Here is a 27,481-nt window from a genome sequence, read left to right as displayed (position 1 = left end):
TCTTGAATGTACAGCACTTTGTAGTACTATGCATATGAAAGGCAGTATGCATGTATGTCTGTATGCATGAATGCATGCATGCATGCATGCTTGTTTGTTTGTTTGTTTTCACCAACAGCCCAAAGCCCATCAATATGAAAATAATATTTTACTTGGTTTGTTCAGTTTCTTTCTTGCTTGACTTCTTTACCTTTTTTAAGCTTTTACATGTATTATAATGTTAATTCCTCACAAAAAACAACTCCAAAAGAATAATTTTGCTCCATTCACATATCTCTGAGCAATCCCCCAAAAAACAGCACTTTTAGCACCAGCCCCTCTCAATCCACGAAAACAAGCGGGTTCTCACATTGTGTAATCATAAAGTGAGGAACAGCCCCTTTAAGGAGGAGTCTGCTTTCCAGCACCGCTCCAACACTAAAGGCCCGTACACACCGGGACAAATTTCGCGCGCGATATTCGCCGACGTTTAACGCTTCGTGACTAGACAAAGGGCACCAACGTGAGTGTGCACACCGACGCGAAAATGCCATGCATAAAAGCGTCATTTTTTAAAAAACACCTCGGGTTCGTTTTTTTGGTTTGACGCGCCGCGTCAAAAACTATAGGACCAATGAGAATGGCGCTTTTGCATACGTGTCTGGAGCTTCTGAAGTTACAGTAAAACACAACTTGGGGGCGCTCAAACACAGAACTGTCTTGCTGAGCACACATGCCAGCGAAGAAGATAGACGTCAAGTAGCGTCTACACTGTCGCGAAGAAATAAGACGAAGAAGATGCACTCACTGACGGACATTCTAAAATATCCCCGAAAACGCTCATGATACATTTTCAGCTCTTATACCAGTCGATAAAACTCCCCATGTTCTTCTCTTCTCGTAACAATGGGATGTCCCCAAAATCTACGTCTTTTCCGGCGTCTTTCATCATTCAACAGAACAATAATTTCTTCATCGCTGGAACTGGAGCTAGAGCTACTGGTGAAGGAAATATTCATGTTTTCTTTGTATGATTCTGACAAGCGCGTAAATAATTGCTCTCTTCTTCTGAGTGAAAAGCGACTTTAAGTAGCGTAAAGTTAAGCAGCGCCACCTTGTGTACAGGGGGTATTCCTGTTTTACATTAAGCGCCATCCAATGTCAGGGAATGAAATTGCATGTTTGCTCAGCTCATCGTCAGCGAAAATCGCCTGGGTGTGAACACAAAAAACATAGCGAAAAAAGGCTGGCGAAAAAAGCTGGCGAATATTCGTCAATATTCGTCAATATTCGTGTGTACGGATCTCAACACACCCACTTTCTCAGTGGAGCTAGCAATGATTGGCTAGATCAAGAGTGTAAGCCTCCACACGTCCATCTTTGCAAAAGTTCGGATGTTGTTTCCTTTCGAGGGGGAAACGCAGACACGCTGTCGAGGCCGACTCTAGGTTGATGACATGAAACAGGCGGCACCCACAAGGAGTGAAAGCGGATGCCTCTGAGGTCGAGTTGTCTTAATTCTTCTGGGTAGGGAAAACATCAAATTTATAATCAATAACTATTAACTAAATTCACTCAGCGAAACACAGTTTAAAACACAGTTTATAGAAATTTATTTAATTTTTATTTATTTAATTTCTTAGAAAAATGCAAACCAATCAAACCACATAAAACCCAAACATCAATATCCCGTTTATGCAGAAAACTGCCAAGACTACACCTGTCCATAGGGAAACTTCACCTAACAAAGCAGGTATGATTGCTGCACAAATCCACAGCAATCAGACCAAAAGAGCATGTCAGTTTAGAGGCAGCACTTCAGTCAGAGCCGATCTCTGTACTACAAAGAGTTACTGGGGCAATGTCACTTTCATGTGCCGTCGCATCAACTTTCAGAGGGATATTGTTTCACATGAATGAGATGTTTGTACGGGCAGAAAAGAAAACATTCTGAAAGGACAGAGTCTGCCCTGGCTTGTAAGATCTAAGAAGAAAGAAAAAGAAAGGAAACAACAGGGACTCTGAATTGGCACCAAGAGTGATCTTTTACCTCCATAAATCTCTCATCTTTAATTGATCCCTTTATGCTGTGAAACTCAGCACAAACAAGTCGATTGCTGGGGAGTTTCTAACGATATTGTTGACTTTCTTAAGGAGACAGGGTGAAATTACAGTTACTATAGTTAATTGTCTAAATACAGGCTGTGAGCAGGATATTAAAACCTGCAAATCCTGTCTGTAGAGATTGTGCTGTTTATTTGTAGTCCCTGCTGTGTACGTCCAAAGTACACGCACAAATATCCCCTCTTTCATTTTTTTACTTTGAGTATAAAGTTGTTTGATATCAAGATCATGTTATTTTAAATGATACTGACCTCTCCATCTGGCCTCTGATCCTGGGTTGAGGTGTGGTTGGGAGCTGGGCTTTGTGACAATTTTATGGGTTGCTGGGCAGAAAGTTTGTCCTTTAAAATCTGGTTCTCTCGTCGCATCTGCTCCAACTCCTCAGTCCGAGCTCTGTCTTCTCGTTCTTTTTGTTCCCGAAGGTTCTCTATCACCCGCTCCTGAACAGTAAAACATAGCAGCTTTGAGAAGCATTATACCAAATATAGTTTAAAGATTTATACTGATGTATAGCAACTGTATAGAATTGGTTCTACTAAACAACTGTTTGTATTTTTGTTGTTTTAATCCCTATATGTTTGATAATTTTTAGTAACTGAAAAGCATCACTTTACCAGAAAAAAGGACACATTGGCGGTGATGAAACTGCGCATTGCTATGGAGCAGTCCTGACAACTGCACAAAGGTCAGATGTGCAGCACAGGTGGCCTAATACAGGATTTGTGTCTCTTTTTTGTGGACAATAGTTGTGCCCTTAAGTGATTACTAAGGTGTTTATTAAAATGTTTTTATATGTGGCACGACCACATGACTGGCAGCTTTAAACCTCTGTGTAGTTGGGAAATTTAATTTACCAAGATGCACAGTTCACCACTGTATAATGGGCTTTGAATAAAAAGTTGGAGAGACCACTTAGCTAACAAACCCTGACTGCTTTCTCCAAATCCTGAAATACCTAGAAAACTTGAGGATAAACACATTGCAATGAAACCAGCCTCAGTGCAAAGCACAAAATAACATGCAAACACAGACATAACATCATACAGAGACACACAAAAGGAAAACATCTAACGCAAAAAGAGGCTAAGCTCTGAAGTGTTAATCATAGCCGCAATGCCGCGGCCAGTGACTGGCTCCAACAGTGAGTTTGGGACAGAGTTACTGATTAGCAACACACACACTTACTCTTGTAAACACATTAAACACACCCCATGAAGACCACAATGTCTGAGAGGTTTGCCAACGTTCTCCTCGTTACAGCCAAACTATATGAAGACTGCATCTGAAGTGGTTTTTTTAGTAAACAGATGGGCTGGTGCAGCCAAGAGATTTACCGTTTATTGTTTCTTTATGGTACTCACTTCAAAGACAACAAGCAACAGAAACCAATTTAAGGTTTCTGTTTCTAAACTGACCATAGATGTCTTGAGCTTTAGAATAATATCCAATTTGATATAAGTGCACCAAATTGACCAATTGTGCATTTTATTTAATAATAAGAAAAATAAAAACAGAAACATTGAAGGAAGCAAAGAACGAAAAATCTAAAGAGGTAAAGGTAAGATTTTGAAAAATGTTGCATCTATTTAAAACCACATTTTTTGTTTTTCAAATATAGTTTGGCCAGATAAGCGGCTCATACTCAGCTGCGATTAATAAGCGATTAAAGAAAAAATTGCAACAACTCCTAGAGGGCACTGTGGGTGTGTATATCTACTGAAAGCAATGCAAAAGAAGCGCTGCTCAGTCTTACATCAGGCTTGGCAGAATTGTGGCAAAGCAACACAGAGGATGAAGAGTTTTTTTGAAGAGAATTTAGTGATTTTTAGTGATATAAAGAGTTTAGTTGCCTTGTTAAGGTGTTTTTTGTATGCTATGGTTATCTAAATGATTATTCATATGTTGTGCTAGTATGCTAGATTCCTCCTATGTTTCAGGAAACAAGACAAGCATTAATTTGTTATGGTACTTAAGCATGCAGATATTGTCTATTATTATTATAATGATTTGCCTTTCAAGATGAAATGTCTTTTCTTGGTTACGTATCTTGTTAAATACATTCCCCAAAAAGTGTGACTATTACTTCTGTGCAACTTAAAAATGATTTTTTTGTCTTCTTTATTATGCATTTTTGGTGACTTATAGTCCAAAAAATATGTATTATAGTTTCAAAAATTTGTTAATGGTATCTGTATATTCTGTATATCTTTATTATTTGTATCTTGGACTTCTTGTTGGATCTTTGTTTCCTGGTAATAACAGATAAAACATTAGCCTTTACATCATGTTTCCAGTGGTTTTTTCATTATTATACATCCTTCTCTACCTCAATGTCTCATATGACTTTAGCATTTATTTTTTTTTATTTTTTTGAAGTATTCCAGAAGAACATCTTTCTCACAGTACCTTTTCAGATAAGGCCTCCTCCAGTGTGGCCAGAGCCGTGTCAGTATTATTAGAGTCAGTCTGAAGACCCTGGACCCTTTCTCTCAGTCCAGCCAATTGTTTATCCTTATCCTTTAACTGTTCCAACAGGTTTTCAATCTGCAGAGAGGAACAAAAAAATGTGTTACATGAATACTGTTACAACAAGGATGTAATCAGTTAAAATTAGTCAAAATAAGTTTTACAGAGAATCTGCTAAACTGAGAACTGGGTAGAGTGAACCCAGCTTTACTATTGACATTGTATGATAAGTTGGAATGACAGTGAAGAAAATCAGAAAAAAGTATTTCTACTGCACAAGTTGGGTTAATATGAACACGGTTTAATAAAAATTTAATAACAGAAAAGAGTTGAGTGAAATCTGACTGTGCTGCAGGTCTCTTTCTGTAGCTTCAGTCTAAAAACGTGTTGCACTTCATCTATCCAACTCTGTGTCCTGTCCAATGTCTTGGTTTTGTTATTTGAGCTCTGACAATCCTTGAAGACTGTTTTGCCTTAAGTCTCATGCTGCACATTTTATGTTCAGATGTGTCAGAAAGGTTTGGATCAGATTTAGCTTGCCTCTCACTTCAAATGCACTTATCAGATATCAGCAAAACGTTCACTGTCTGAGACTGTTTCAGCTTTCTTTGATCAGATGTTAGTCTGCTTTTCGAGTTGATTCTGATGAATGCTGATCCTTTTGTTTAATTTGTGCATTTCTACTTTATTTTATTAAATCAATAAGCTTAACAATAAAGGACAGTTAGAACTTGGGAAAAACTTAAATCGTTAATTTGACTCACTGGTCTTTGTTCTTTGTACAGCTCATATGCTGCTGCTAAAGCCATGGCATAATAGCTAGGAGATGCAAGAGCTATTATCTGATGAACATCTGGAAAACAGAGCCTAAACACACACAAATACACACAGGAGCATCCGCAATGCTCAAAGCTATTCAAAAAAAAACACTCACAGATGGTATGGGACACTGCCGTGCACTAAGATTCCTTGGGTCTAAATACTAGTTTCAAAGGGACTGCACGTTTGATGATAGGACACAGTGATATCTTGACTTGCTTCATTCCTAACCTGGTTTCAATAAGGGCACGTTTCTCAGCATTCTGGATTATTGATGTCTTTATTAAAAAAGAACAGCTTTTAATTGAAAGGCTGGTGAACATCCTGAATTATTGCAACACACACACAAGAAGCAGATTTATTTCTCTGTCTCCAACTTTGTCTTTTTCCAACTTTTCTTTAGAAAATGGCATTAAAGTCTAGCTGTGAGGCATCAATATCACACTTGATCCCAGCAGTCCTGCCTCAGATTAGGACTGTCAGTGTACTTCAAAGAGGAAAATAAATGGAAAAAAACTCATTATTTAATGATTACGAGTTAAAAAGAGAAAATAGATTTTGAAAAATGCTTCAACAAGAGACTACAGAAAAAAATAGCAAGGGGAACAAAGGGCATTCCAGTCATGGGTGCATAAGCAGATAGTACTCGAATCTCTAGAGCTGTTTTACAAACGGATCTAATTATGCTGAAGTTGCAGGGCTTCTTTGGCCCTGGGTGGGGTCAAGTGAAGATTTCGGGGAGCCATCTTGGCAATCAAGGGAAAGTGGCGGTGAGGGAAAGAACACCCAGGGCCCTTCGGCAGATCTTGATATGCTAATGACTGCCATTACACAACTTAGTTAAAAGCTCTGGAAGGTCAGTGCAATACTGATAGGGACATAACAGCCTTCAGGGAATGCTGTGAAAGCCTCACACTACCAATGTCTGATAAGATTCCCAGTAATTCATAATTACAATGGGTGTGTTAGAAAGGATTCTATGGTGGGAACTATAAGAAAGAAAAAGGAACCGCAGGGTTTTATGGGTTTTTCCCTGTGCTGGTTTCTCCTGAATAAACCATAGAGAGAAGCACTCGTTTGACCGGGATGTAGGCTCATCTGACTTGACTCATTTTACTGTTTTCACATCGTCCAGCCCTGGTGAAGACTGACAAGAATTGCACTCTAACATGCTTAGCCCCACATGACGTAAACAAAGGAGAGCATGCAAACAAACTGAATATTTAGCTTTGGCCTCTAGTTGTAATAGCCCAGTAGCTTGACATAACTTATTCTTCCAAATGTATACATACGCACTCATGCACACCCTTGCTCCATATCCTTGTGGGCACCACAGAGCTCTATTTTAGGTCAAATTGAGCATGTCACCCCTGGTCCTTAGACAAATGATTACATTCTTCAGCAGCATAAAGTTTGCTTTGGCATGGCCACACTAAATAACGAGCCCTCAATGTAATATTTAGCTTCGAAGCTTAACCTTCTGTGAAATTGTGCAGAAAAAACGTTAAACACAGCTTAAACCTTACACTACACTGGACAAAAACAGGTCACATCAGTCACAGATATGGGAGAGAGGACAAAGAATTTGTCACCATTTTTAACCACCTCTGAGGAAAAATACTCCACAGATCAACAAGAAAGAATAAGCGGTTCGGATTTTAGGAGGAAAAGGGACTTTCAGATTAGGCTAATTATGATGAGAAGTGCTGCCATTCAGGGCAAATATCAGTTAAGTCCATCTTAACACAAAAGCTGCATTGGTCCAAAGTGCAAATTGTACCATAATATTATGTTTTTAGGGATTTGAGTCCAGTTTGAAGCTGACAGAAATTAATGTGTGCAACATCAGCACTGATTACAGTCCAAGAACGGTAAGGATTAAGTTTTTTTTTTTTTTTTCTTTTAAGTTACCTCACTAATAAACAAAAGAAAACCAAAATGCTGGAAATCAAGTGAAAACATGTAGATGGTGGAATCTAATAAGTTAGATTGAAAAAAAATTGCACTGAATACAAGAAAGGGATATTAAGATATCAGTAAAGATATATTTATATAAAAAAAAGCATCAGCACCAAAAACACGTATTTTTTGAAGAAAATAATAGTTCTTTACTTGTCATTTAAAACCTTAAAAATTTACTAAATATTGGAAGTGCAAGTCCATTTACAAATAAACGATCAGAAATGATTGAGAAATTTGAAAACGGGTGCATCTCTAACGTGCACATTTACCATCTTAAGAAGTTTGTTAAAAAATCTCAGAAATGTGTGACTATGTTCATTGTATATGCCGATGGAAAAATGCTGAAATGTTCATTGAAGTCTTTACATTGTTGCAGTGCTGTCATTTCTAAACCAGCATTGTTAGTACTTGACTTTTTTAGTTAAAGCTTGATATGGTTTATTTATGATTCAATCTACTTTAATTTCTGCCCTTTACTTTCCGACAAAATGCAATACTCGTTTCACAATTTGAATGCTTGAACTCCAAGACAGGTGTGTTGTATGCAAATTTAAAGTTAAAATGTCATTGCTTTGCACACATCTGTGTTTGTGAAATGCGTTCTCTGCACATAACTCATTCTCTAGAAGAGAACTGTCCCCATCAAGATGTGGTAGGAAACCACTTGATGATCCAACTACATTAGGTGTAAAGCTAGGAGACACCAGGTGCATTTTTTTGTCAGTCTTTAGTATGATCCAAACATGGATTTGAACCCCCAGACCTCACAGTCTTAAGGCACACTCTGATAAGGTCACTGACCTGGTTGATGTATTAACTTATGAAACTGTCCTTTTCGTACCTAAAGTACATACAATACGCTCAAATAACGCTTTCTAAGTCTCAAATGCACACCAGCTTGCAGAGGCTTTCATCATAAAACTGCAGTGTCTACCATTGCTCAGTCTTACCAACCACTCTTCTAAACTCACACCTCACACCATTCTCAGTGCGGAAGACAGAGCCAGGTTTCTAGGTCTCTCAGTGCGCATGTGTCCTCTTGAGAAACCATGACTTTTGTCTCAGTTATTCCAAACACATATTTGGCTGGATCAAAAAGCAGATGGAACAAAACCAGATTTTACTTCAAATTGGCAATGAGGGTGTAACAGTACCTTTCACTGGTTTTGACCTGAAACGATCCATCAAATGTTGTATTTTCAAAATGCATTTGAAGGTTACAGCATTCATTTATTCTAGTAGAGTTTACTGTTTTATGAGTGAAGTTTAAAACCACTGTTGCAATTGTTTGCAACAGTTTATTCTCAAGAGTGAGGTCACTCCAGTATCGATTTTAGAGAAAATGTGGGAACACCAAGATGTTACCCAGTCTACAGAGAAAATACTTTTTGTTGCCCCGAAGATAGATAGATAGAGAGAGAGAGAGATAGAGAGATGGAGAGAGAGAGAGAGAGTTAGCTGCTTTGTCCTCAGCAGTAGAAATACAGGCAATCGAGAAGGCAATCTAACTTCATCAATAATGGGTCAGTCTACTGCTAGAAATAATTTTAAAGACATACTCCAATGAAAGTTGTATTTTTGCTGTTAGTAACATGTTCTTGTAGCATCTTTCTCATTGTGGAGGACATATGTAAAGAGAATAAAGATTAAAACTGCCTTTCTGAATATTTTTCATTCAAATCATGGTGAATTAGGATCAGACTAAAATGCCTTTGAAATAAGCTTGTAGTGTCTTCCTAAAAACTATAATCAGCAGGTCACCAGCTCCCTGCTCAGCTCCATTGTGAGGCACATATTTGCAGACAAATAGATCCATGAACGCCTTCATTTTCCTAGTCTGAGGTGGAATCTATCTAATATTGCTCGTCGTTTTTTATTGCACCACTAATGTTAGTTAGGGATTATGGGGGGCTGTAAGTTTACGGGAGAGAGTGTAAACAAAGGGCTGATGGGAAATGAGTGCTTACTGCATGTCAACAGTCTCGCCTCAATTCAGGGGCAAATTTCTGATGAACTACTGCCACTCTGCAGAAAGTATGTCCTAGAAAACAGCACAGGTGTTCTGATCTTGCCTAACTGCTTAATCATAATAACCTCTGGGAACACTTTTAAAACAGATCAAAAGATGAGTGAGTGGGCCTTTAAAGCACATTTCTATTGCTTGAATGCCATTTTAATTGCTAGGAATAATTCATGCAAAGTAGAAATATACATGTAAACATAGTCTAATAAACAATTATGAATGACATCTACAACATTGGTGAATAAAGTCTCTTATTGGTCGATACGTCTTCATAGATCACACAATTTTTGTTTCATTTCCTTGAAAGACCCTGAAATATTGACAAGTATAATAAACTCTTTGCTTATTTAGATGATGCTTTAGTAACAAGTTACCTACTGTACTTGTGATTAACAAGATTTCAATGATGAACCTTCAATGATGAGTCAATCTTTAGGCTATCCTTCACTTTGTTGTGATGACTCCTTTTATGTGACTTAGAGAATCCTTCAGAATTAATGTCACTCGATCTTACTTCTATCAAACATATAGTTAATAACACAGAATATTAGAATTAAATTGGGTTCTAAAACACTTCCAAAAATATGATCTCAGATGAAAACTTTAAAAAAAACTGGCAGGTGTAAATGTCTAGTGAAATGATGAAAGAAATGCATTTTAAGATAAAACAAACATGGTGAAGTGCATGTGCCCAGTGTTTCTTCCTAGTTTGTCAAAGTTAACGACAGAAGCATTCAATTATATTAGAGAGATGTCAATGGTAGGTAACAATGCTGCTGTTGCTGTATCATGATGTCTTTGTCTAAGAGAAAATGTGAAGAAACTCTAGAGTTTAAAGGTGGATTGCAAACACCATCAAAAACCAATAAACCCAGTTTGGGTTTCAGTTGTTTAACCCAAAGATCCTGCAAAAGACTATTATTATCTTTTTTGGTCAACTGTGAAGTGCAGAGACAACTTGTTATTCTTTTTCTTAAGAAGTAAAGCAAATACATAAAAGTTAAAACATACCAATAATTTGGATGAAGACCTCCAAGGTTTGAGGATGAAGTTAGATAAAATATAGATGGGATCATTTTGCTCTGAGCTTTTACTGTGAATTTACCTAGAAAATCTGAATGAGTCACTAAATTAAATGTTTTCATTTCAAAGAAGCCCTAACGAAGATAGCAAGATGTGCTGTGTAAGAATGTAAGATAGTCACTTCAGACACACAAACAGTTCCTAGAAAGTATGAAAAAAAAACGTTTTTATTACCAAGATTTTCTCTGTCGTGTTTCTTTGTTTTGTTTTACAATACGCCAATTATTTGATAATCAAATTTTTTGGGAATTTTTTTTTTTTTTTTTGCCAACTTAACATTACAATAATTTGCAAAGTCTAGATTTATATGTAAAGTAAAAAGATTGTCAGTTTTTGTGTCACATGCTCAAAACTATAGTCTAAAAGTAGATTGCTTAAGAGTAGAACCGCAAACTCAGTTGACCCGTCTGTCTTTCATCCAAACTAAGAATTAGAACTTTGTGGCCACCAATGGATTCCTTTCAACAGAACAAAAAAGAAGGCCAACTCTGAGCCATGACCACCATGAAAAGAAAATCATTTGTAATTCTAAAACTTTTTGGACCAATAAAAATACCAAACCATGACTGCTTACCATTTCAGAAAAGCAACTTGATAGTCGTCACCTCTGAAAATATAACAGGAACAGTTGTAAAACCCAGTGATCCTGGCGCTAACATCTAAGTTCATGGACACACAAACACACAATGGGACAGTAACCGCAAACTGTGTAATATGTAGAAACATAGTGTTGATTTCCCCAGAGAAATTTAGGTCACAGTAAAACCCAGAACAAAGACTTAAATACAGTGTGTTATCCTATCGCTGCAAAGTCTCCAAGACGCTGGGATTGTCTTAAGATTTTTGTCTCACCAATAAAATGCTTCTGTTTCACAAAGTTCTTAACATGGATCTCCAAAGAACACAGTCAGGTCATCAAGAACAGGTTACAAAATTACTTTTTCAGTCTGATGGCCTTTTGCTTCAACCCATTTCCCTCCAACAACCTATCTTTTTTTTTTTGCCACAAATGGTCAAAGCTGACAGACTGTTGTGCAATCATCCTGTGTAAACTGGCGCCTCCATGTGGTATTTTTTATACACTGTCACAACTTTATAGAGAAGTAATGCTTTTACTGCTTTATTATTTTCTTTTTATCACTAATTTTAATCATTCATTTTTGATTTTTCCCTTTCATTAAAATTTTCTAAACGGAATTTAAAAAAATAAGTGAGATGTCGTTCATTTTGTAAAATACAGTCATAGGAGGATTTTTTTTTCTCTCTTTTACAGACCCAACAAAACTAAAAATCTCATATCTTTTAGTAAAAAAAAAGAGCAGCCAGACATAAAAGTCATGGATTAGTAAGACGGTATTACGTTAAAATAATGCATCCAGCAACCTCACAACTGTGATTTCTACAAACTAGTAGTTTCTGGCTAAGAAAGGAACAATAGGACATAGAGGTCTTAAAAATATCAAATGACATGCCAAACCATTTCCATCTTGAATGACCTTTTGAAGTCATTATTCTTTGACTGAAAAGTTATTATTATTCATCTGTTATTACCCATAATGACAGAGTAGACCAAGTTTATATGAAAACTGGTGCCTGAAGGAGAAGGTAAAGAAATAGCATATCGATAAGTGCAGTGTTCAAGTTCTAAAATCATCTACACTAAAAAACTACAAAGAACAAAAGCCGCTGTAAAAGGCCCCCCCCTCCCATGAAGGAATTCTTATCTTTACTTAAAAAAAAATGGCCCAAGACATTTATTATATATTCATTTGATTGTTTCCTCTCTGAAATTTCAAGTTATTTTCCAAGAGAACCAAATTTCTAAAAAAAGGAGCTTCCAGAACTGAGAATTTTGGAATCAAAAGGAGGAAATCCTTAGCTCTCCTTCAGTAAAGGAAAGAAGATCTGAGAAAATAAACTAGTAAATATATTCCATGGAAAAGGTCTGCATTATGCGAAAGCTTTTTGAACTTTGCTTTAATGATTGTTGTTTAATTGTTTGATAGAATAATTTACAAACAAAAAAGAATAACAATAATAATTTTCAAGATAAATTCAAACTCAAGAACTCTAATGGGATCTATTTTTTAGCACTTAGTTTGAGACTGGGATTATCAGAGATGCTATGTCAGACAAATCTATATAATTCAGTATTTGTACATTTTTTACACCTGTCACATCTTGTTTAGGTTCATGGCAATTTTGGTTACGGTGCACATTTCATTTTAAAATTAAGAGAGAGAGAGAGAGACAGACAGACAGACAGACAGACAGACAGACAGACAGACAGACAGAATTATGATAAATGTCTGGTCAGACTTTGGAGATGGGAGCTACACACAGTGATTTCACCTCTGACAAATAGACAGCCTCCCCCTGTCCCCATACACGCTTTCAGAGCATGTGGCTATTAGTAGCAGGCCATTTAAGCCTTCAACCTATTCATCATTTTACACAAGCACACAAACACAGATCCGAGCTAACACTGCATGAATGACAGAGACACCCAGAGAAAAACTAAGCGAGAGTTGTTTTCACAGTGATTTCTCCTGGTCAACCACAAAGCAAAATGAGCACTTGCAAGTTCTGCCGGCCCAGAGCTGTTCAATGAAGACAGATTACACTTGTGCAAGCTGCCGTGTGCATACGTAAGCATTTGTGTATGCGTGTGTGTGTGTATGTGTGTGATGTGATTGGTGGCCAAGTCCATCCACGTCCATGCTCTTTAGGCTCAAGACTGTATCTCTGCTCCCCCAGCTGAGGAATGTTGCAATGATTGCTGGGTAATTACGCTGATGCTTTAGCCCTACGCTTCCAGCACTGTCACTATTAAGTATTTTCTATTTCTCCTCTGCAGGCAGAGAGAACAGGGCCTTTTTATCAGGCACAGAAAAAACAACACATGGTAGAATCTACAACTGTGTGTCACCTCTCAACTGATCCAGGCCCGCATGGCTGACCTGGTCAAATGAGTGAAATACAGTCGTATAACTCAGCTGAGGGTCCAAAGGTCAGAGTGTTCTTCAGAGAACATCAGCCTGACTGCTTTTCACAGATCTGTAAGTATGAACTGCCAGCAACTTCACGGGTCAGGCTGAGTTACGATGTGGCACCATGAGGATACCATCAGATCCTACGCTTTGCTTCTCAAAGGGAAGTGCACATTTTTAGGTCGGCAAAGATGGACTACAGTGACTGAGGCTTGATATGTGGCCCAACACGCCATTTGTTTTGACTGATGCTCAGCCTGGATCCAATCAACCAGCCTCTGGCTCTCACCATTAACCCTGGCTGATTGCTGATAGGAGCACAGGGGGATATAGAGGGGGGCTATCACAAGCAGTTTACCAGAACCTCCCAAACTGCAGCCGGCTTATCTATGGCTTTGTCTCTGCACTGTGATTGGCCAGCTGGAACCCATTAGGATGAAAGACATTGGTGGCCTCACAGATATATCAAGATTGCACACACTGACACACAGAAACACATATATAAAATACAGTAAAGAGTTATCTGTAGAGATCTTGAAGAAATACTAATCTTAGACACATAATTTTTCACCTGAAATACCTTTAGTGCTCTCTATTTATTTAGCAAGGGAACACACAGCACGTTAGCTTGACCAAAAGTGTATCCTTATATGCTATCCATATCCCAAGAGGCATTGCAGCCGAACCCAGAGATTTTCTGTCAACGATGGCGGACTATGAAGCGGGACCTGAGGTAGAGGTAAGTACACCTCTTAATAATTACACCTCCAAGATTAAAAGTTGTATCAAATAAGCCAGGAAAATTCTGAGCTCAATGCCATGTTACTCTTCTCTGTTCGGGACTCACGGTTGCTAGGGGACAAGACATTTGCTGATATAACGGCTGGAATTTTCTAAAGGCTAAACTGGTCCAAATTCACAGCTGTTCACATCTGGCCTACCCACTCGACGAAGGACCCAGTTTCGATTTCGATTTCGATTTGGTTTGGTTTCGTGATTCATGAATCATGTTGGAAGAAGAGGGCAGGCAGTTACAAGTAGTTGCACATTCTCTCTTTTTAATGAGGGGCAACACAAATAAGTGCATCATATGCCAAAACGTAAAATAAAAGAAAATCTGACGTATATACAGAGAAGATGGTTGTACAAAAATAAAAGATAAAAATGACGTATATAAAATATGGAAAAGGCAAAGGCTGTCCAAAGTTTACTCCACCTTTTGCCAGATTGTAGTTCGTGAACACTGACAGATCGAGATTTTAAAAAGGAAGAAGTGGGTGTAAAAAATAAATGAATGAACAAATAAATTAAAGGAATGACTATTCATTTTAACATCACTTTCTCATTTTACTTTTCTCCACAGTTATGTCCCTAACACCTGGCCAGAGAAGGCGCTAACAGAAAATAGCAGAGGCTCCACTTAAACAGAGGGCTGTTCCCTCGAGGAAGAAAACCCACTATAAATCATTGCTAAGAGAGCTGGTTATGGACAGGGTATCCTTCCATGAGCACATAGAAACACTCACACATGCAGCCATCGCAGACATAATCAAACCTCCATGTGTGTGCCTGCTATAGGAGGGAACATGATATAGGATACTATACTTTTACAAACACGGCCAGCCTTTCTAAAAATATGAATATGGATTGAGATGACCACAACGTTTGAACATGAATAACACATGTATGCCAAAAACCGCACCACAACCACCTCTGCACATGTACCTCCCACTCCTCTACCCTCTTGGCCAAAGAGGAAACAGGAAAATGCTAATAAAGGCAAAAGCAGAAAAATAAATAAATACATGTGTCATTATGCATTGGTTACGCTCCGATTGACCAAGGGTTTTAAACAGAGCTTCCTCTGTTCTGTGTTGTGATATATAAGACTAACTTGACCACACAAAGTGCTCCTTATTCCAGTGACAGTCAAATCTACCCTTTTTACTAATAAGATCCGAGAACTCTAAAAGAGGCTACAGAGGGAAGACATTGAATCCCATATCATCTTAAAATACAAAAAGTACTTTGCATATCTTTCCACACTTTAAGTAGAGATTATTAAAAAAAAAAGTTTTAACAGACAACCAAAGGTTTGCTTAAATTGGTAAAATATGAACAGCTCTTTCGTAACAAAGACTTCTGCCATTTTTTTCCAACCAGTTTTTGACTGTTATAGTAACACACATACCTCACACACTCAAACACCATGCACCCCTTGACCTGTCATCAACTTTTATTATCATCACCAAGTGGGCTCTTGGACCTGTTTGCAGTGTAGACAGAATCCTTGTCGAAGCAGCAGCTGCATCTTCTTAACCCTCTAAAGATCTGTCCATTAGTGAATGTATTATGCAGAAAGGACTACCAGCCCGACAAAGTATGGTTGACTAATTCCACTCTGAAGATTTTATAAGAATTTCCACTTTTTTAATTACTCTAGCTAAACCACAATCTCCCGTGTCACATAGGTGGTTGCAAAATATTGGAGTTTTGAGAAACATTTTTTTTTACAGATGTTTTTATGGACTTCTGTTTTTGTGTATTAAAAGTTAAAAGTAAAAAAAAAACATGGTTGGAAAATTATGATTGTTATTATAGACACTTATTTTCATGAAAAACATGTATCTTCAGTGATAAATACTTCAAACACACACAGACTGACCTCGAGCTTCTGTTTTTTAAATACACTGATTTATGGAGTAGAACTCTAGGAAGGAAACTAGATAAAAATCCTGGATATCCTACTGTATACAGATCTTTAGGATGCAGTTTACAAGAAATAAGGGAAAAATAAAACCCGGAAAAGAAATCAGACTTTGATGGTTATCTTTGTGTTGCTATTTTTTTTTTTATCTGGATGATGAGATTATCATGTGAATTTAACATCTTCCTCCCCAAAGCCATCACAAAGGACAAATGAAGTAACTGATTGACTGACAAGAGAATAAAAAGCTGAGAATGGCTTTATTTGAGACAAAACCTGAGGTATTATTTCAATAAGGTGCAGATTTTGCAATATGGCTGCTTAATTCCTGAAAACTCACAGTTAGAAAAAAAATAACTTTAGCATTAAGGTGTTCCGTCTACAGAAAATTAGTTCACAGCCAGTTAAGGTAAAAGTTCATTCATTCATTCATTCATTCATTCATTCATCTTCTTCCGTTTATCCCTTTCGGGATCACAGGGCTGCCGGAGCCTATCCCGGCCACTTATGGGTGACGGCAGGGGACACCCTGGACAGGTCGCCAGTCTGTCGCAGAGTCACACATATCACACACCCATGCACACTCACACTCACACCTATGGACAATTTAGATTTACCAATTAACCTATGAAGCATATTTTTGGATGGTGGGAGGAAGCCGGAGTCCCTGGAGAAAACCCACGCATGCACGGGGAGAACATACAAAGTCCCCCAGCTGGGGCCCTCTTGCTGTGAGGCAAGAGCGCTAACCACTGCGCCACCTAAGGTAAAAGTGTTTCACAGTAATCCAGAAATAATTTGTCCAGAAGTCAAGGCAGTGTTGGCTCTAAGAAGAAACTCGGCCATTGCCCTGAAACAAAACCTGAAGGCTATAGACCCTGTGGACAACTTGGAGCTGAGTCTGTGATATGCAACAGGTTGTTTTAAGGAAGAAATATGGTTAAAAAGAATAGACAAAACCTTTGTGTAACCCTTGTGCTATCCTAGGCACTTTAACATTGGGAGTTGGGTCATCTAGACTCACTAGGCAGTGCGCTGAACCTTTTTTCTTCAATGATTTGTGATCTTCACTGGTGTCCATGGATTACATGAAATCCTCTCCACCTTTATCCACCTTTGTCATGGTAGGGAGAACACATCAATATAAAGGTGGGGTCATCTAAGATAGCACAAGGGTTAAGATATTTTGGATAAGCTCAGCTAACAGACAGTCATGTGCTGTTCAAAAAGACTGACACTTGTGTGACCCTTACAGCAAAATCACAATGAACTTAGCAAGGGAGGAGGGAGGACAGTTTTAAGACATGAGAGGAAACAAGGAAATTGCAAGAGGAACTTTATGTCTTGATAATTAGTGTATAGAGGAACAACCAGCTTGTCCCCACAGGTAGTCCGTGCCTTGCTTAGATATGTACCCTATTAAAGTCATTAGGATCTCTCAAACATGCGGTGCACATATGTGTGTGAGTGTTTATGGATGTGTGTGACCATAAATTTCAAAAGTGACTTGTTGCTCTGAATGACAGATTCTGTCCACTCATTTACAAGCTGTTATTAAATTATGCTTGAAGGAGTCTAAGCCACATCATCATGAAGATGCAGAAAGTATATAGAAACAAGACAGAGCTTTTGCCACTGAAGTGTGAACCGTCTTTTTCCTTTCTAGTCTTGTTTCTTTAGCTCAAATGACCATTCTTCTTCATCCATTAATGACTGACCATGTAGCTAAGATTAAAGTTGCATTAAAGTAACAATTTAAAAGGCCTTGAAAAAGTGTTACCAGTATCTTTTCCTGGTACAGTCAAGTTCACTTAAAGTGCTATTCTCTGGTTTACAAACTCTGGAAACCAATGAAAACAATGATAAACTGGAAATATTTTCAAAAAAAATATTAGACTATATAGAATAACTTGAAAAATTAAATAATACTAAAAATTGATATATCACTGAGGAGAACAAACTTTTTGAAAAAGAATCGTAACTATGTATAATTTTGAGATCAACACGATTAAAAAAAATCTATGTATTCACACAATTGACTTTCTCCTAATAAGTCTGTTAGATAGAAGAAGGATGAAATGAAGACAGATAAAGTTTAGTCATTACACAAAAATCAATTGCTGGTTATGGAATAGAAGTGCCGAGTAACAGGTAGGTGCTTGCTAAATAGAAAAAAAGATATAACACAGTTTGCTTTATTGCAATTATTTAGGGAGGTAACATACTGTGCTTGACACTCAACAACAAAGGGTTAGATTGGGGCATCCAACTAGTTCTCGAACAAGACTGTGACGAATGCTGAGAACAAATTTTGCACACACAGGTGTGTTACAGCTGATGGGACTTGAACTTTTAACAAAACAAACACAATTTTGGGATGAATGGGGCCTTGACAGAAGCTGTCTTATTGCTTTACGTGTGCTTTAAAATAGAAGAACAAAGACTAACCAAACCACATGTAGCTGTTTCTATGGAGGATTACAGCACCTGACTGGCTGACGTCCGGAAGTGCCACAGGCAGCAACTGGCAGTAAGATATATAACATCAGTGTCCACTAAAATAACAGCATGATCTGGTCTTCTCACATGGTTCCCATCCAGAACTATGACATAGTTCCGGATGGGAACCATGTCCTCTGGGAACATTCCAGTTAATAAGAGTGCCACACACAAAAGGTCATATAATCCATTAGATTCATTTGAGCCAGTGGCACCAAAGGATAAATAAAGACCTGGACAAAGTGTTGGTGCTCCACCATTAATGAAAGAAATATCCACATAGGACTGAAATATCATGAAACAAACAAAAATGTTGTGAGTTAAAAATAGACTGACGTGAATCAAAAATTGGTTTTAAATTACTGTTGCCAAGAATCGGTTTAAAAAACAAATTAATGAAACAGGACTTTTGCTCATTTCAAAGAGATGTTCATGATTTCTGATGGTTTATCAGTCTGTCCACTTTCAAAATCCTTCCAACACAGACAGCTGTAGGAAACAGTGTTTCTGTCTATGAAACCTTGAGAACAGTAAAAGTAGTATCAAAAAAAGCTTTCTAAATTCTAACGTGTAATCTCATTTGTTTTGATGTGGCCTGTATGATCATATCTGAAGTCTGCTTGCTCATTCCTCCGTCCTCATATATCTGGATCTTTCTGAACATATGACCAACTATCCCTCTCTAAACATATTGCACCGATCTACAATATTTGTCTTTTCATTCCATTTTCAGACTCCTTATCTGGTCCTACATAGTTGATGTATGCAAATATCTACTTAACTCGAGGTTTAATCCCTTTACAGAAAACATTCTTGCTGTCTAAGGACACCTGTATACTCAAAAATGTATTAATGAAAGATGTCTTTTAACATTCCCTGAAATTACCAACAAAACAGACTACATTGGGGCTAAACTAAAATGCTTCTTTTGTATCATTACCTGCTGTTTGTCACAGAACATTTTTCTTTGAACTTGAAATGTTTGCATTTCTTGATATTAGTTCTCTCATCTTGCTATTATTATCTTTTCTTTCTTTGTTGTTATTTTTGATAACCTGTTTGACTAAATGACTAAAGGTAGAATGCAGACTGGGACAGTTGAATAAGTAAAAAAAGGAGAGTAAAATGTATGTGGATTACCTTTTTCTGCAAAACATTGACTTTTCTCTCCTTGACATCCAGCATGTCCTTCATGTCTCTGATTTCTCCTGTTAGTGTGCTCTTTTCATCATTCAAATCCTGCAGCTGCTTGGTTTTCTTTGTCAACAGTTGTTCCTTTTCCTCCAGACGAACTCGGAGAGCATCCACCTGAAGTTGATAAATGCAATAAAAAGTTAACAGAATAATGTTAAAAAAAGGATTTTTCCAAGTTATTAGTTGTTGTTTTATAATAAACAAATCAGATATTGAACTGAAATAAAACTATGACCCAAAAATTAAGGTTTGAGCTGAATTGTGGGAAAAGTGCATCATTATATCCCTAATTTTTACCTAGGAACCAATATAGTGTGATATAACCCTGTATCAATACAAACGACAACTTGGGGTAATAGTCTACTAGAATCACTTAAATATTGCGCAGAGAAAGCACTCACACAATGAGACTTTTTAAGTCTGAGTCAGGTTGGTTACTGTATGTGTTAAGATTTAGTACGTCACAAAACTAAAATCTCTTAACACATTGGTCAGAAAAGTTGGACTCTACCCTAATATCCACAACATAACCCACTGTGGACTGAGAACGTGGAGCTTGTTCCATAGTTTCGAGGGCCTTCCATGCTGTCATAGATCACGGAGCTCACTTCATGGACACACATTGAAATCTTCCGTATCTGGCTGTGAGCTGAAAGATGATAGATTTCTGTTTTGCTACGGTGCACATGGTGAACCCATTTCAACATAACATGCACATATGTGCTTTTCATTTGAATTCAATAGACACACTCATAAAGGGAGCGAGTTAGAGAGAGGATGTTAATGATAGTTTTAACAAGGGATACTTGGACACTGTGTAGACAGAGCAAAAACACTCAAAAAAGACTCCTCTGCTCATCTCCCAAATATTTAACAAGTCTGGGAGATTTGTAGAGGAAGATTGAGCACTTGGAGGTAAAATTAAGTCAGTAAAAAATCTTGGGGGGGACTTTTCTTGCTGGGATGTATTTCACAGCAAGTTAAAGACAACAGTGTAAAAATTGACCGTGATAAGAAATATGAGAAATTACACCCAGACTGACAGACTATTAGTGGTGAGAGTCTCAGGAATAAGGATATAAAACTGTCTCGTGTGGGTCCAGTCTGTACCTTTTTCATGGCAGGGACAGTCACTTATGGTGTGTCAAATTCAACTAAATCAATGGGTTTTCTTTCCACTTGTGGGATGTTAGATCAGCTTTTTTTTACTCACTGGGACATCAGAGAGTGCAAGTGACTTTTTCCAAATACTCCACATGTGCTTTGTCCATTTGGAGACACTCCTTCTGGAATATAGGTTATTGGGCTCATTACAATTGGCCATTTGGTCTATGTACAACTGGAGCAGGAGCCACATCATATTGCCAACTCATCCCCATTGGTGTTCATAAATCATAAACATATTATTTCTAGGCACGGTGCAAAAGGTGTCGAAGGTTTTGAGCTCAGAGCTGTATCTTTAACTGTTGTGGATGGTGTGGTTGGACTGCCCTCAAATAGGGCACCTCCAGCTGGCAATGCAGTACAATTTTGGGATGAGAATCGGCACCTAAGAGTCTGAAGCATCTATTCTCAGAGGGGAAAGGGTTAGATTGTCCTGTTTGGTCTGGTCTGTTACATCATAGGAAAAATACAACAACCTGGAAACTCTAGTACATTAAAAAGACAAACCAACTTCTTCATGCTTGCAGAAAACAGTGATAACAACTGAAATTGGGAATTTCCTAAAGGAACAAAAAAGGAGATATCTTAGCAGAACAACCTGCAGAACCTATTTATGTTTCTTAAAAAAAAGAATATGTAAAGTGCTAATTTAGCCTGTCACACTACAAAAAAAAAGATAAAAATAAAAATAAAAATGCTTCCACCCTGCTAGCCAATGACTTTCTATTAACCCCTTGTGCTATCCTAAGCACTCTGAAATTGGGAGTGATGTCATTTAGACCCCACAAGACGCTGAACCTTTTTTCTTCAATGATTTGTGATCTTCACTGGTTTCCATAGATTACATGATTTTTTTTCACCTGCGGAATATTGCTAAGATCAGAAATATACTTTCTAAGAATGATGCTGAAAAACTCATCCATGCATTTGTTACGTCGAGGCTGGATTACTGTAACTCCTTGTTAGCAGCGTGTCCTAAGAGTTCCTTAAGAAGTCTCCAGCTTGTTCAGAACGCAGCAGCTAGATTGTTAGCTGGAACTAGCAGAAGAGATCACATCACTCCTGTGTTAGTTTCGCTCCATTGGCTCCCAGTTGATTCCAGAATCAAGTTCAAGATCCTCCTGTTAACCTATAAGGCCTTACATGGAATGGCCCCGTCCTATATTAAGGACCTCATAGTCCCTTACCATCCAATGAGAACACTTCGCTCGCAAAATGCAGGACTGCTTGTGGTTCCTAGAATTAGTAAAAGTACGGTTGGAGGTAGAGCGTTTAGCCACCAAGCTCCTGTCTTATGGAATAAACTCCCAGCTCATGTAAGAGAGGCCGACTCAGTTTCTACATTCAAAGTTAGACTGAAAACATTCCTCTTTGGACGGGCTTATTGTCAGACTAGTTAGTATTCAGAGATTATTTAACTTAATGTTAATTTGTTTAAATTAAACTTAATAACTATTTCTTTTAAAAGGCTGCTAGAAGTTGAAGCTGGGGTAACTATGGTGCTCTGGGGTTCTGTCCTCTTTTCTCATCTACTTCTACCCTTCCTCTCCTCTATTCTTGATCATAATTTATCATTTAGTTCTCCATGCCTCTGTTTGGTGCAGTGCGATTCATGTATTGTCCCTCTTTTCCTCTCCCCTCCTGGGGAGTGGGAGTGCTTCCAGACTCCAGTTGTTTCATCCGTGCTCCAGTTCCTGACCGTTTACCTCGCCTTTGCTCCCGCTCCTACACCTGGCTGTGGATCCTGCCTCTGGCTCATCTCTGGCTCGTCTCTGCTCTGTACCTGACCGAGTACCTCGTCTCTGCTCCTGCTCCTACACCTGGCTGTGGTTCCTGTCTCCGGCTCGACTCGCGCCTTTGACTGTCCCCACAACCACGGCTGGATGAAGCTCGTCTGCTGGACTTTTATATATGTAGTTGTAGATTTAGATAAGTTAATTCTTCTCTAAGAGTTCTGGTAAATCGCCTGTCCGTCCTGGGGGAGGATCCCTCCTTCATGTGGGCACCCCTGAGGTTTCTTCGTTTTTTCCGGAATCCGTTTTTTTGGGGAGTTTTTCCTTACCGCGAAGGGGGGTGTAAGGGCAGGGATGCCAGTATAGCTTAGTCAGTTTGTTAGTTCATTTTAGTATTTTTCTATTGAACTCTTTGTATTCGTGATCCTTTTGATTTCATGTTTTACTTCGAAGCCCATCGAGACGACTGTTGTTGTGATTTTGGGCTATACAAATAAAATTGAATTGAATTGAATTGAATGAAATCCTCTCCACCTTTATCCACCTTTGTCATGGTAGGGATAACACGTCAATGGTCAGCTTACCCCATAGGATAGCACAAGGGTTAAAAGACATTACAAACCATGTGCTTCAGGTTTTAATGTAAGGGAAACATGTTAGCTATCAATGTTTGATCCTCAGGAAACAGATCTGACTCTATATTTACTTGATTACTGTTATATTGTTCAACAACCATCACTGAAACTGATGCCAAGGTTTTGCTTGCCCCTGTAATGCTACATTCACAACCTTGAGCTACCACTTTCGATAAAAAGTCTATAAAAAATATAGATCCACATATTTGCGTGTTTCGGGGTCTCAAAACTACTGAGTTCACGCATCGCTACGCAAGTTTTAAGTCAATTTTCAGGATGTATGTGCAAAACGCATAGCAATTGGGCATGCATCAAAAGTTAAACCAATTAAACTTTGACCAATCAGAGACTACAAATTGGTAATGACATATGATTAGCGCCCTTTTTAAAACATGGAAGTGCCAACTTTTTAAAGGTCAATCAGGGAGGAGAAATTAATATGCGGTTTGTTCCTAGCAAGAATTATATGACATCAAGTCTTCCATACATCAGAATAAAGCTGTGAAAGAAAGAGCCTGGAGGAAGATTTGAGACATTTGCCCCCCTTCGACACTTCTCACCAAGCCTCTTCCAACTGTAAGTAAATGTGCTAGAATCAAGTAGTGACAGACCTGTGTGAACACCACATTCTAAAAGCGTGTTCAAAACCCTGCATTTAGCGCATTCCTGAACGCGCCACACATGCCCGGCATGTACGTAGCATTTTAGTTTTTATATTTATAGATTGGCAAATATTCTAAATTGGAGCAATATGTACAAGTATTTGTACAACTAATGCCAAATCTGAATTGCTTCCCTATTCCCTCTGGCTACTCCCCTATTCCTCCAATTGTAGGGCATTTGAAGCTGTAGCAATGTCCCTAAGTGTTTTTTTCAGAAAGATCCATAGCGACTAAGGGCTGGGTATCCCTCCGCCAGTAGGATAATCACTGTTGCACTTGTGGCACGAAGGAGAAATTTCTTCTCGTGGCTGTGCTCTGAAGCACAGAATATTTTCTTTTTCATTGCTTTTTAAAGTAAAAAAAAAACAAAAACAGATATTGTGTATTTTCTGAGCACTGGCAGCTATGCACTAATGTAAATGAAAGGCAACTATTGATGACTAAATCGAGCGGTAGTAACTTCCAAATCTGAAGACACTATTTTTTCCATATTTCTCTGCTTGGAGGGGTAAATATAGGAATAGGGAGAAGCAGTAGGGGTGGGAAGCTATTTGGATTCGAGCTAACAGTAGAAGTGACAGCACACTATTTTTACCTGTGGTCATGAGTTTAGGCACTGAGCTCAATAAAAGCACTATGAAGGCAAGTGACCAAAGTAAGCTCCCACTACGGAGGTAAAGCGGTCAATTTAGTCATTTGCCCTTCTAAAAGCACATACAGAGAAGAACTGTCCTGGGTGAGGGAAAATGTGAGCAAAAAACAAGGATTCTGACGTCCTGGGACTGTTGGAGGGGGGGTTCTCATGTTGTACCATCAGAAACAACCATGTACCCCAGGTGTAAGATGATGAAGTACTCATCTCACATTGCTTCTTTGGCAGGCAACCAAAATCTGGTACTGAGAACACCTCTGTCCTCCCTCAATCACATTTTGCACTCACACATGTACAAAGTCATGAAAGCACTAATCCTTTCTCTGTCAAGTATGCATGTCCACGTTATTATCAGTTGATGACCATGTGGTGCTTACAACACCAGTGTGTGTTTCTCTTGTCAAGACATTTTCACTGGCAGAGGGAATGAGAGAGAGCACAGCCCAGCTAAGTCCACCAACGCAGGCGAAGGGGTCGAACAGGAAAACCTGCTGTCTCACCTGCACCGGCCCACTAAGCTGTGATAGCACTGCAAAGTCACCGAACTAATACCTTCTTAAAGCACTCCCTTGTAGACAGAATAGACAAGAAACACGACAAGACTGTAGGATACATGATAGATTAAGGGATAAAAGGGGGGAAAGAGTGAAGGCAGGGGGAGTGAGAGAAGATTGAAAGAGATTATAGCAATTCTTCTCAGATCATTGGGTTTGGGCTCACTGCAGAAAAGCTTCCCTTGAAATGTTAATACATGTTGGGATGTGGACAGTGGAAAAAAAAGGGTAATTGACCTGTTGCTTCTGTCTGCTTTTCAGCTTTTAACACCACCCATCTCCAGTCCTCATGTTCCCATCTGACATTTAACACTTTTGATTGTACTCAAAACCCTCAGCAGTTTTCCTCAAACTCTAAGGAAGCTGGTGTAAGACTGAGAAATTCTTGAAGTTATTGAGCCTGGTTACTTTCATGCTAGATCCCCTGAAGTCTGCGTGTGGATTTGTGTTTCTTTGTAACAAGTGATTTTCCCAATATGAATCAGATTCAAAGACTACATTTTCTCATCTCAATTAATGTTTTAAAGTAAGAAAGAAATAAGGAAGGTCTAAAAGAAAAGTAAATGGCTTACCCTCCTTTTAAGCAGATACATTTAAATTTCACAAGAGAAACTGGAGACGGTGTTGAGAGGCAAAGTGGATAAATAAAAAACACATCTATAACACCCTATCTTTCCCCACATTGACTTTCCAGCGTTTCACTCAACACCATACAATTAACGAAGAAAAAAAAGTAAAAAATGTGGTATGTATTCAAAAATATAAATATAAATTCTTGGCCATCATGTGTTTTCTTTGAATTAATAACAGAAGCAAGCTTATCCAGCATTTGCATATGTATTCAAATACAATTACTTACATTTTGTTTTGTTTTTACATACACAAGCAATTAAACTTATTTCTACATGTAAAAAAGACTATTAGTCCACAAGAAAAATTCAGATTATCAGACACCTGTGGATTCAAAAAAACTAAATAGCTAAGCAAAAAAAAGTTAAAAAAACAACAAATTTTGTTCTCATCTCCTCTCCTTTTGCCTCACTTTTTTACAAAAGGCAAGCAAATATCCAAAGGTATTGTGCTTGATGCTGCCACAGGGCTGCAAAAAACAACACGGAGACCATATAAGCAGACCACAGTCTAGATGGCACGACCAGCAAAACCGCAGCAAAAGCTTGGGGATGCACCAACACCAGCACAGCAACATTTATACTCCTGCTGACCTTCCAATTCAGCGATGGGAAACGAGCCATCGCCTGTTCTGAAAACATTCCTTGTGAGTGCAGGCAGCCCACAAAGTGAACTTATTTAAGTTAGTTAATAGGATTAATTGTCACTTTAAGAGAAAATGTCTCAGTCTGACAGAGAAGGTTTGTCAATTGCCCAAATTAGTACAACTGAGAGATGGTTTTACTTCCCCCTGTTTAAAAATGATAAATTTAACAAAAAAAAGGATTTAAAAAAATAATAATAAAGTCCCACTCAAACATTATTTTGAAGATGAAAAGATGAAAGAGCCAAAGAATGAATTGATGTGGGGAAGATTTGGAGATTTTGAGAGTTATCAGATATTTCTGGATACCAGCCTCATTTTTTATATAATTCATTGTATATTTAAAAAAAATATATGCAGCACAAGAGCATTGATCAGAGGAAACTGTAATGTGCAGAAGTGCAGGACAATATTCGGTCAAATGGTTTAGTCAATCAGAGGCTTACAGTCATGGAACTCACACTGGCAGCTAAACTAAAAACTCTGTCACTTATTTTATCTTTAAAAAACTAATAAACAGTCCGGTACACACAAGTAGATAATGCATGTACATTTTCTGGACTTGTTCATTCGCTTGTGATTTTGTATTTGACTCCTGTGTGACCACTACTATTTTATGCTTTTCTTGTAAGTTTATGTGTCTTTCCTATAATCAAACTGACTGTTCTTTCCTGCAAGAGGACAGCAAATAAAAATCAAAGCCGCAAGTGGCTTTGTGTGGCCCGCAGGCGCTACCCGGTCCCGCCGCCCACCTCTACGCACACATTCGCCCTCACCGTCCTAACCGCCCACCTTTGATCAAGGCTACTCAAAACTGGTTATGCTAATTATACTAACCATGCTAGTTGTGCTAATGTTGCTAAAAGTGCTAGCATTGCGATCAGCATCATCGACTGACTCAAAAAAACACATTGCTTAAGATGTTAATATTGATAACTATGCTAGTTATGCTAATGTGGCTA

The 27,481-nt window shown here is 38.3% G+C and overlaps 1 protein-coding gene across 3 annotated transcripts in view; it reads right to left on the bottom strand.

Moving 5' to 3' along the window:
* The window catches only part of LOC101160317 (ERC protein 2), a 179,778-nt gene that overhangs the window by 124,377 nt on the left and 27,920 nt on the right, over nt 1-27,481 (bottom strand). For all 3 annotated transcript variants that reach the window (XM_078950583.1, XM_078950584.1, XM_078950585.1), the window contains 3 exons: nt 19,793-19,960; nt 4,510-4,647; nt 2,355-2,543 (listed from right to left, as the gene is read on the bottom strand). In XM_078950583.1, the coding sequence (XP_078806709.1) occupies nt 2,355-2,543; nt 4,510-4,647; nt 19,793-19,960 (495 nt within the window). The remainder of the gene's footprint in view (nt 1-2,354; nt 2,544-4,509; nt 4,648-19,792; nt 19,961-27,481) is intronic.

The sequence above is a fragment of the Oryzias latipes genome, chromosome 7, assembly GCF_053564925.1.
Source record: "Oryzias latipes strain Hd-rR chromosome 7, Olatipes_Hd-rR_3.1".
In the NCBI taxonomy this organism is placed as follows: domain Eukaryota; kingdom Metazoa; phylum Chordata; class Actinopteri; order Beloniformes; family Adrianichthyidae; genus Oryzias; species Oryzias latipes.
The sequence above is the reverse complement of the archived record's forward strand: the minus strand, read 5'-3'. Positions and strand labels throughout refer to the sequence as shown.